The 12,148-nt window shown below is 39.4% G+C and overlaps 1 protein-coding gene across 1 annotated transcript in view; it reads left to right on the top strand.

The window, feature by feature from the left end:
- LOC117414699 (bone morphogenetic protein receptor type-1A-like) overlaps positions 1–12,148 on the top strand; it is a 60,186-nt gene that overhangs the window by 27,786 nt on the left and 20,252 nt on the right. Inside the window, exon 3 of the mRNA XM_034024464.3 lies at positions 9,702–10,082. Within this exon, the coding sequence (XP_033880355.1) occupies positions 10,016–10,082 (67 nt within the window). The 5' untranslated portion in view covers positions 9,702–10,015. The remainder of the gene's footprint in view (positions 1–9,701; positions 10,083–12,148) is intronic.

Here is a 12,148-nt window from a genome sequence, read left to right as displayed (position 1 = left end):
GTGCATTAAACTATAAAGGTAAGTTGTGACCCCTTTGTGAAGAGTTATTACTCCACAGCGGGTACAGGATTTTAAAATAGAGGTGCAGTTGCTTTTTAGATTGTGCCTTGTCTTACAATTTGAAATTACTGCTGTTTTGATGTGTAATCAGAGAAATTTTTAACATGGTGCATTTTGTTGTACTTTGATTTTTTGCTTTGAATTCGGCCTACCTAAAGACACTGGCCCGTTTAAAAAAAAAAAAAAAAAAAAAAAAAAAATAATATCTTTACAACGGTGTTTAGTTTAAAACCTTATTGTGGAAGGAAAATAAATCTGGTAGTGTTACAAAAAACTAGTGGGAACCCACTCGAACAGGTAAACACTTGTTTATCTCCAAATTGTAGTGAAACTCTGAACAGGACATAGTTATTTAGAGTAGCAGAGTCTGGGGATATACTTGGAGGCAGCAGTCCATTCATTGTAACATTTACTGAACCGTTCTCCTTTTCTCAACGGTTTCTAATAAACTGTTAATTTAAGGCCTGAATGAAAATGTTTGGAAATATGTAAAGAAGTGATAAGTGGAGACTGTAACACTCCTCTCTTGAGTAAACACACTGCTTAACCTGTCCTTTGTTGAGTGAGCTGCCTTTGCTTGTTGAGGGTGTAAGCCAGCCCTTTGAAACTTGGTGATTATAACAGCCACCCTGGTTTTAGAGAGCGAAGAAGGGAGGGCTGGCCTCTTGAGTGCTGCAGATATCAGCTGCTGTTTATCAAGCTGGCCTCTGGAATGTGTTAGCAGGTAATGGAAAATTAAGAGATGGCTGACGACTAAATGAGAGCGCTGCACTGTTTGTAACTGGCAGCAGTGTAGTGATTTTGAAACCAAACTCTGTCTGTGTTCGCAATAAAAAAAGGAAAAATAATAACACTAACACTTTATAAGTCCTTCAACTCAATGGTACCATTAGTATTCCTAAACTTCTCCATGTTGGAAAAGTAAGGCTGTAATAGTTAGATAAAAAAAATCTAAGCGTCATACTATTTCTACACGTTTGTTTTTTTAATAACAAAATATTTCTTATTCTGACTATCTTGCATGGTTTTCTATTTCAAAAAGTTAAATTTGATGCTATTTGAAATTCATAAATAAAATAAACGTGATATAAATGACTACTATAATGAAATCCTCTTTTTTTTATTGAAAATGTGTATAATGGTTTAAATGGGTAACAACCCTTTTCACAAAAAAATGCTTGTTTTATTCTTTTTAAACATAAATGTACAACCTTGGAGAAAAGTTAATGGGACCAAAATAAGCCACGTTCCGCAGCCATTCATTACTACATTCCTTATCTGCCCATTGTTTTAATGATTAGGGCAATGTGTTAATTAGCAAGAGGTGTGGTAAATAGCAAGTTTAGGGCCAATTTGAGATCCCTAACCTGGAATACAAACTTGTCAAACATCTTTTGAATTCAGCCTTTGTACTTGGCTAAAGAAGGAGTAAACAAAGGATCACAAACACCGGCCTAGAGATCGAATCATGATAATACAAGTTGAATCTGTTGACCAATCTGAACAAATACCTTGCAGTAATAGCCCCTCAGCACTGGGAATAACCAGTGATTACAGAATGTTTTTTAAGCAGTAATGAGCCCAAGGCAGCCAGAGGAAAGTGTTTTTCTGAGTGCTGTCATCTGTGCAGGGTTAGAGCTGGAATTTAATAAATGGACTGGACTAGTGTGGAGTGGACTTGATTGTTGATTTAAACATAACATCTACCTTCTAAAAACTAGCGGTGCACAACTAAAGTATAATTTAGGACCTGCTAGGAATAAAGACCGACACTGGAATGGATCACAAGGGCCAGAGTTGTGATCCACTGCTTTAAACCTTGGGTAGTCTCATCTAGGCCCTTATTGGACTGTAGTGTAATTCACATCACGAAACAAACTACTACAATATTTTGAGATTGGCCCAGAAGCTCTTCTGGTGCTTACTTCATTGTGTCTGCCTTTAGTCAGCGCTACTTTGTGAATTTAGCGTTATCTTGAATGGTGAGACAAACGCCAACTTTTTGATCAAGCACTAGTCGTGGCAACTCTGTATCTGATTTTGTAAATTTTAGAATGTGGCACTTTCTTTATTGTATGCAAAAACATATAAAATCAGTTTTAAATTTGGTGTGAAATCTATTTGTGGTCTCCTAGGTTTTGAAGCACTGCCATACAGATAAAGGAAGAGACTTAATATTTTGGAAAAAGCCTTAAATCTTTTTGTTATTTTTTTGTCATGAAGGTGGTGGTGGTGTGTGTGTGTGGTTTTTTTCTTTTTTTTTTTTTTTTTAAATCTGTTACATTTTTATGTGTTTTTTTGTTTTCAGTAAGTTTAAGACATGCAGTCTAGGGGTGGGCAGGCAGCTACATGAGTCTCTGCTCCCCCGCTTTACCGAGGAGGGATACGATAGCTGAGAGACATGCTGACTGAAGACATGCAAGAGGGGTCATATCATTGCTCTCTTCAAAGCAGATGAAGGAGCTTGAAAGCACCTGGAGAGGGCAGTGACTGTAAGGGTGCTGTATAAATGAAGAATGTTGTTGACCTGCTGGTACCCCCATATGACTTTTAAAAAAAAAAAAAAAAGCAACTTTTTATACATTCAGTATTATATTTGTGTTTTAAAAAATCTGAGGATTAACCACCTATGAAACTAACATGACAAGTTAAATTCTTGTAAAAAACATTTTATACCCTCCCCCCCCCCCCTCCCCCCATGGAAAGTCATGAGGCAGGCAGAGAGACAACACTGTATGAAAGGAGATGGCAGGAGCGATTGCTGGGAGTGAGAGATTAGGAAGGTGGGGGTAGACGAAAGGTTGGTAGAAGCTCTCCACACTACAGCAATATTCTTCTTATGCTAATCCAGCTCTGGATGAGGCGCAAAGCAGCCAAGCAAACAATGGCAGTGGAGCCAGAAAGTCTGCTCTGCAGTCTACCGAGCCTTGAAAGGCATGCCAGGCAGGGCGCCGAGAAGAGGGGATTGGGGGGGGGTAGGGGGACGGCTTGCCTGCCTGCCTGCCTCCCTGCCTGCCTGCCTCCCTGCCTCAGTGCAAAGAGGGGCCTCAGGAAGGGCAAGGGAGAAGGAAATTGTGACACAGAAAACTAGAGAGGAATGCTCTGTATACCAAAAGGGGGTAATCTGAAAAGTATGTCTACTGCACTTGGTTTCTTATTGTTTTGCCTCGATTTTATAAGTGGGTTAAATATATCGTGATGGATACCAAGGAAAGCCTAATGATTTATCTGAATTGACAGATTTTTTTTTTTTTTTTTATTTAATTGTAGTTGCCAATTATTTTTTATTATTTTCTCCCCAATTTGAAATGGCCAATTATTTTTAGGCTCAGCTCACCGCTACCACCACTGCGCTGACTCGGGAGGGCGAAGACGAACACACGCTGTCCTTCGAAGCGTGTGCCGTCAGCTGACCGCTTTTTTTCGCACTGCGGACTCACTATGCAGCCACCCAACAGCTACAGCGTTGGAGGACAACGCAGCTCTCGGGCAGTTTACAGGCAAGTCTGCAGGCGCCCGGCCAGACTACAGGGGTCACTGGTGCACGGAGAGCCAAGGACACCCTGGCCGACCTAACCCTCCCTCCCCCCGGGCGGCGCTCAGCCAATTGAGTGCCGCCCCCTGGAAACTCCCGTCCTCGGTTGGCAAAGGAATAGCCTGGATTCCAGACTATAGGGCACATCCTGCACTCCACATGGAGCCACATGGAGCGCCTTTACTGGATGCTCCACTCTGGAGCCTGGGAATTGACAGATTTGAGTGCAAACTGGAGGGTCAACGCTAAACAGTGCTAGCGACTTGTTAAATACTGTAAATAATTATAAAAATATGACCATTTATTGATGTACCAGTATATGGATGGATTTAATAGTAGATTGCTATTAAGCAGGCATATATTTTAATCTTTAAACTAATTATTATGGAAATAAATAAGTAATATAAATTAATGATATTGAGATGATTTTCATATAGCTTTCTGCAGACATCAACTGTGGGTACTGCAAGAAGTTCACACAGCTTAGCTCTCTGAGATCTGAGCAGATCACAGTCCAATAATTGGATTTTATTTAATGTGAAAATTACCCAGCACATAAACGGTCAGTAGAAGTGACGCAGAGGAGGACACGACACCCATTTCTTTTTGCTCTGTGGTCAAACGGCTACCCAGAGAAGTGTTTCAGGGCCAGAGTTTGTGAATTAGCGACACAGTTCATGTAAAATAACCAGTGACATGGCCTAACCAGGAATTAATTGGATTTGTGAATAATCAAATTGTCTTATTTTATTTCATTTATATAGCACCTTATGTCATACACCAAGGTGCTTTACAGAAAACATAATACACACAGCATAATAAAACATTAAAATAGCATGAAGATTATAATAAAAAGACTATTTTAAATAAATGTAATTACAAAACAGTAATAAAGACTATAATAAAAAGGCCTGTGTATATGAATAAGTCTTCAATCTTGACTTAAAAACAGCAAGACTCCTAGAGTCTCTGACAAAAAAAGGCAGCGCGTTCCATAATGTAGGAGCCTTGTAAGAAAAGGCCCTTCCTCCCATACTGTTTGTATTTACCCTCGGAATAACCAAGAGCCCTGCATCCTGAGAGCTAAGATTCCGCTTAGGAATGTATGGGATCAACAGCTCTTGTAAATAACTGGATGCTAAACCATTAAGGGCTTTAGAAGTTAAAAATAAAATCTTAAAATCAATTTGAAACTGCACAGGAAGCCAGTGTAAGGAGGCTAAGACAGGAGTAATATGTTCACCTTTTCTGGTTTTAGTTAGAATTCTTGTAGCAGCATTCTGAATAAGGTTGATTTTACAGGGCCTCCTGCTTGAGCTATCATTTCATACATTGTGTATTTCAAATGGGAAATGAAAGTATGTCTAGAAAAGGGTCAGCGTGTTTTCTGGGAAGATTTCTGTCGTCGACGTGAGAGCTGAGCTGCAGGTTAGACCTATAGGGGTGGTTTCACAGACCTTAATTGGCACTAATCTTGGACTACTTTACGTAACGTAACAGTCCAAGATTAGTTCTAATCGGGGTCTGTGAAACCTTAGGATAGGCTGCAAGGGCTCAATATTTACCTTCTGATCTCGATAAAAGTAACCAGTATCCCAAATACTGTCACGTACGTTGTCGGTGGGGAATGTCACCTCTGATTAGCTGTTTCCAATAATAAACAAATCCAGAGAGTTGTAAACATGTGCAGATGCTTTTATGTGGTCTAATTTGGCTTGCAATAGTTTGGATTACAATTGGTGTAGCTGGGAAAACCAACCAGTTAATAAGACATGCCCATAGAGTAAACTGGAGCACAGTTGCAAATCGTTGTTCATCTAGCTGCAGGAGATGCCAAGCAACCAGGACAGCAAGCTCGGGGGAAACTAGAGTACCATTGTGTGCTTTATTGGAAGAGTTATGACTGTCGCTTGAGTGAGAATTAATAAGGACATGCAGACATTTATTCATGATTCCAGAATGGCAGCCAAGAATGTAAACCCAGTCACCAAACTTGGGTGGGGGGCGATCAGAGTTACCCCAAAGTGTTTTATAAATCTGAAATAGTTTTTGTAAGTTACTCAGAAAGCTTCGTCCAATATATCTTGCAGGTAATGTTATAACGTCATGAAGACGTAATACTGTCTCTTGAAGATCTACTGCTGTTTACATAAGTAATATTGACCACACTGTGTTAGATTAGGTGGGTTGAACATTTGCAGTAAATCTGGCACATAGAGTTCCCATGTGGATAGCCTTGTGAGACCTGAGCGTTTTAAAATATCTACTGTATATTTAGTGGGGCCCGTTTTTCTATTAATAGGACACACATGTGGTGCATTCCATGACATAGTATATCATGACTTGATTTAACCTTAATCTTTATCCGTCAGTGGATGGACAACCCAACAGTTTTATTAACAGAACACACATTTTGTGTTCTCTCTCCCCTTCTTGTGTGCTGTACTTCTGCAATGGTTTCCTGTAGTTCTACCAAGTTTTCTTAGTAGTGTTATTATTATTTATTTCTTAGCAGATGCCCTTATCCAGGGCGACTTACAATTGTTACAAGATATCACATTATTTTTACATACAATTACATTATTTTTACATACAATTACCCATTTATACAGTTGGATTTTTACTGGAGCAATCTAGGTAAAGTACCTTGCTCAAGGGTACAGCAGCAGTGTCCCCCTTCTAGGATTGAACCCACGACCCTCCGGTCAAGAGTCCAGAGCCCTAACCACTACTCCACACTAGCCTTTACTCTGTACCTAAGGCAGTTAAGGGAATTTGAGTGAGAACTCTGAGATCTAACTGCAGGATTGTGTGGCTTTTATACAGTGGCATACATACATATTTTATTCATTCGTGAATTCTGTCCTAAAACTATAGCATTGACTCTATTGTAGTTACTAGCCGTGCTATGAATTACTATAATTACTACACCAATTGTAATATAATATAATTTAGGGGGGTTGGTTGAACCCACTAATGCTGCTGAAGCACTTTTTCCTATGACATGTTGCCATTTTTAAATATTCATTTAAATTCTTTTGCTGTGTAGTTTTGTGAAAGTGTCAAGTGGGCACTCATTCCACAGTTTGTTTTCCTCATACCTGCGTAGGAGGAGGAGAATCACACAGTCGAGTGTGAATGTCAGTGTTTGAGCTCTGCCGCCAGGGCAGTGTGGCTAGGGTTTCCTTGCTGCTTCCTGGCCTGGGGGCCTGACACTGATCTCAGTATAAACTGTTGATTATACTGAGATCAGTAGTGTGAATCTGCAGCCCTGCAAATAGGTATTTTTGCTAGATTATTAAAGCAGGAAAAACTGTGCTGGTCCACATTTTAGGTTTACAACAAAATTATAATCTCCTTTCTTTTTGAGTGTTTCAGTACCCCATGGCGCAAGCCTATGCACTTCCCTCTTGTAGAAATTATAATTAGGGCTTCTGATTTTCGGTTTTAACCGATAACCCCCCTCCCCCCGATACAAAAAAAAAATGTAATAGGTGTATATCGAATAAACCGGAAAAACACTGGAAATGGTTACTCTTCATGTTGACTTAAAAAATTATAATAATTTAAAAACAAAACAATCGTACCCAGTGCAGTTCAGCAATCTCCCTCCTTCCTGGCTTGTATCTCGCATTGATTCGTTCTGAATACTGGAGTACTGAATGGCAGAAAATTCCTACGTTTCTAGTAGAGGATTGTAAGGATGCAATAGAAGTGTGCAAGTACTGTCAAGTTACTATACATATTATAACAGAAAAAATACAAAAGTAACTGAAAACAATAATTTCATACAGTATATAAAATGTGAAAGCCCCGAAAAAAAAGAGATTTACATATAACTCAAATAGCTAAAAAATAAGCACGGAAAACTGAAATTTAATAAAAACCAAAAAACAGAATCCCTAATTCTAATTAAACAATAATTTGTTACAGGAACCCGCAGCTAACCACAGGCTTTACTTGCCTTGTGTTGGGGAGGGTGTGGCCAGGGTCAAAGTGTGCCACCAGGTTCCCCCCCCCCCCCCCCCCAACATCGCCGGCCTAGAATCCCCACCATCTCTATTCAAAATTTAAGGGTTGTTGGTTAGCTGTCCTGTCCCTCTGCCTTGAGGAACCCTCCTTTGTTCTCTCATTACCCAGAAGTCATGGATGTGTGAAAAGTAGGGCAGAGGTTGGAGCTCTTTGTCCCCCATACACAAATCGAAAGTGACAGACACTGCCCTGCTCTGCCACTAATTTGTCCCTGTCCGAAATGCCACTCAGAGCACTAATTGCAGGGAAAGGCACGGAGCTACAAGAGAACAGACAGATCAAGTTGTTTATGCTAGACGGGGCCAATGCCGGTAATTGTGAAACGTCCTTGAACAAATAATTTGGACATGTTTAGCCATTCAAGAATAGCGCCAGGCTGACAGGGGTTAGAGGGTCATGCCCGTGAAAAACAAGAGGCCGAAGATGGGCAACAAAAAAAAATAAGCCTTGTGTTTTGTCTTTAACAAAAATCGTCTTTGTGTCAACCTATCCCTGTTTTTAAGCTGTTTTTTTCTTTCTTTTTATACCCTTTCTCGTCCAATTAAGCTATCGCAGAAAAGAGAATGATCACATTGATCGGATTATTGAAATAAAAAGATTGTGCTGTTCTTATAGAAGTTGATGAGGGAGGATGTGGGTGGTGGGGGTGAACCCCTTTGTCTAACTCAACAGCTTGATGTGTTTCTCGCTGCACCCGAGGTGCTGAGTGGCAGTGGTTCTGGCAGTGCAGTGTAAATGCAATGTGAATGTGGAGGTATAAATGTCTTGCCCAGAGGCTGCACTGTCACAACAGAACCTATTGTGTGAGCAGAATGATTGGGTCAGGTTAGTGAAACCCAGAACCTTTAATCTCAACATCTGCTCGTTTTAGTGCATTTTGAATAAAACCTGGAAACTATTTGAAAATGTCTTGCACAAGATAGGCAGGGAGCATCCTGTATTCATAGCCATTATAAATCATGCATGTATTTATCATTGTGTCATTTGGTGGACAAGAAGTAGCTACTGTACGTGGGTTTTTTAATCAATCAGATGTTCTTTATATAGTACCTTTCTTACAAAAAGTATCTGAGCACTGTACAAGACAAAACAAAATAATGTCAAAGTAAAATAAATTTGTATAGAGATTAAAAACACAATAACAAAATATACAATACGATTATATATTAGATCTTGAGTCTACATGCAGATTTTTTGTGGAAGTACCCATGAAACGTTTGAGGTAGCCTGAATAAGAACAACCTGTGTGAAACATTTGATCAACAGAAACAACAGTCTACATGATTTTATAAGCACTGAGAAAGCAACGCAAGTAGAATCTAGTGTCATTTTTCCAAAGGATGGAATTCTGTGAACACAATCGGTTCCCTGTGTCTCGAGTCCTGTCTACAGTGATTTGTTTCAAAGTTTGCATCCTGCCTCCACAGAATGTTTTGCTTTTTTTTATAATCTTATCGTATCTGCAGCCTCCCATACCCTGCTGATTTTGAGTTTATTTGTTTTCATGTTTGTATAGCTGGTTCCTGTATTGATAAACCTGGGCTGTAATTCCTCGGCAGGTCCCTGGTGTTTTTTGTTTTCATTAGCACTATAGGACCTCCTGATAACAGCTCAGTACCAGGCTCGTTATAATATGTTCTCTACTTCTGATTGCGTCCCAGCAAGCCCCTCGGTCACGTCACTTCCAACGCCCTCACCATTCAAACTGATACATTTCTGCCTGTGCTATGTCCCGAGTTTATTAGGATTTAAAAGCTAATCTGTCACCCTCGTGGTTTTTTATTTTAAGTAAAAGCGAGGGCTAATCGGGCTCACACATACTGTTTTCTTCTAGTCTATTCGTGAAGAGTGGTATACTGTTTTTGTTATAACTAACTTATAACAAATATAGCCTACCAGTTTTTTTTTTCTTTCTGGAGGGGTAATAAATCTAACCTTGTTTTAAATGAACTGTGCGCAATATTAAAAAGCTGCCAACCAAGTTCTCTCTTTTTTTTTTTCCTTTTTTACTGTATAGAGTAAATTAAAGATACATGCTAACCTTGTTTGGTTTTATTTTTTGTTTGTTTTACAGCCTTATCAACATACAGAGCCAGTGAGAAGTACACATTAGAAAGCATCCCCACCCTCCCTACCCCAGCCACTCATCCCCTTTTTCCTCACAAACACACACACACACACACACACACACACACACACACACACACAAGCACACGTGCACTCGCAACCCAGGACCTGAGGACTGACTGACTGGCGGCTGCTGCTGCTGCTGCTGCTGTGCAAACTCACAGGAGTGCCTGACCAGCAGATCGATTGCACAGTTTGGAAGGAGGCTGACTGTCTGTCTGCAGCGCAATAGATTCGAGATCTGATTCCTACACTGCGAGAATGACTTGGATTCATGTTTGCGTCACCGTGTTTGGGGCCTATGTCTTCCTGGTACTCAACGCTAGAGGTAAGCAGCTTTCATTGCTATAACTACTCTACCTCAATATCAGTCTACAGTTAACCCCCTGTTATGTTTCGGGTCTATTTGACATGACATTGGTTTCCATTGACCTTTAAATGTTTCTTTTGTTTTTCTCCCTAACATTTTTATGACTTTTCTTAGGTTGGGGTCACAAACTTATAAACAGAAAATAAGAACTTTTGAGACACTTATTTTGTTTTTAGAATTGATCTTGTATACAAACATAGGTATTTATCTATGTAGTTTGGTATTATTATTATTATTATTATTATTATTATTATTATTATTATTATTATTAAGATGTCTGGAAATGGCTGCACCTGTCTGGAGAGGTGTTTATAAACCAGGTTTATATAAATCTCTGCAAGGCAGAGGCTAATTTTCTCTGCAACATAAGAGTAAATGCTGTGCAACAAAGAAATATCGTATCAATTCAAGGCTGTTTCAATTTGTTTGAAATTGCACTGGGTCAATATTACCCGAAACATAACAAACCTAAATTCTGAACATAATAGGAGGGTTAATAAGATGAGGGGCTTTGTTCCTTATTTTTTATTTGACCTTGCAGCAGTTTTGCACAGATGTGTCAAAATGTGAAAATATTTTGATTTTATATGTATTACTTGTTTAAAAAAAAACTTAAAAATGTGTTGTCAGGGCAGATGTCTCATGCAATGTGCTGCAAGTATGTCGCAAAGGAACAAGCAGCATCTGTGTAATTTACAGCAAGGAAGCAGCATCATGGCCCTGTGTGAAGCTTTCATTCTCCGGAAGCCTGGTCACTCAGCAAAGCACACTCTGCTTCTATGTTACTTTGTTTGTTTGTTTGCCTGCAGTTCAGAGCCAGTGCTATTGGGATGTTCGGATGTTCATCCATACCATCAAAAACACAAAGTTCAGAGGTAGAATTGGTAGAAACAAAAACTTTTGGTCTGTAGTGTTTAGTTTCATATAATGTTGTAAGCGATACTACTGAACAAAATCATCCTTGTGTGCATTGACTTTTCATGTTAAACAGGAATCTGAGTAATTCCAGTTCCTTCTAGATCGGTTGTGTTCTTTTTTTCTTTTCTTTTTTATTATTTGAAGGTGGAGGGAGATGACTAGAAGTGCACAAGCTGTGACTTGCAAATATCAAATATTTCATGTTGTCTAATCCATAAAACACTAACTTGGTTATAATAAAAAAGATTAAGAATCAGCTCAATCCTATATCATGCAGTATTAAGCTAGTGCCAAATCAAATGTGTTATGTGAGGGGCTAGCCAAATGTTACACAAATTTGCTTTATTTTATTATATTTTCTAAAGGAGGTTGGGAAATTATCTGATCTGTTTGCTTGCAGAAGATAGAAATTTTGTGTGTCTGTGTGAGAGCATGGGTTTTCAGCACATTGAGTGGCATTAAAGATAATGGGTATCAATGACCCTTTCACACTAAGCAACAGTGTTCCCAGATCATATTCAGTATTCACCCATTGCTTTTAGCACCTTTTGGTACATGCAAAGAAAGAGTGTTTACCTTGTACTTAACACCTTGGATGTGGGTGTTGACCATTTCTTAAGTTAGGAAATACCTTGTCTCTTATTAGTGCTTCAGAATATATTCCTCTGTTTTTTGTTTGCAGCAGTTTGATCAATTAGCACAATCATTGTATTCGTGTTGGTGTGCTGGGAAAATTACCTAGATAAACTGTGGAGAGTGGAATACCTGAGTGAAGGAGATTTGCTACCCAAACAGCAGGACATGGTACTGCAATACAAAGCCGTACATTTGCCTTTCATAGTGCCGTATTCCTGGATGTGCCTGGAGATCTATGCATACCAGCCTCCTCTCTGTCCCATCTCTCCAACTACAGACTGAGGTTTTTGGAGATCCAAACTCAAAAATGCAAATTGTATCGTAAGAAAATTCACAGTGTGATCTTGGGTGTGTGTGTGTGTCCACATGCGTATATATATTCAGGGAAATGTATGTTAAATAGAAACAGCTACGTCAATTTGTCATGCTGCAACCACAGAACCCAGTTTCTGTTTGAACGGCCCAGTTGT

The sequence above is a fragment of the Acipenser ruthenus genome, chromosome 7 (genome assembly GCF_902713425.1).
Source record: "Acipenser ruthenus chromosome 7, fAciRut3.2 maternal haplotype, whole genome shotgun sequence".
Classification (NCBI taxonomy): Eukaryota; Metazoa; Chordata; class Actinopteri; order Acipenseriformes; family Acipenseridae; genus Acipenser; species Acipenser ruthenus.
This window is presented reverse-complemented; position numbering and strand designations above follow the sequence as displayed.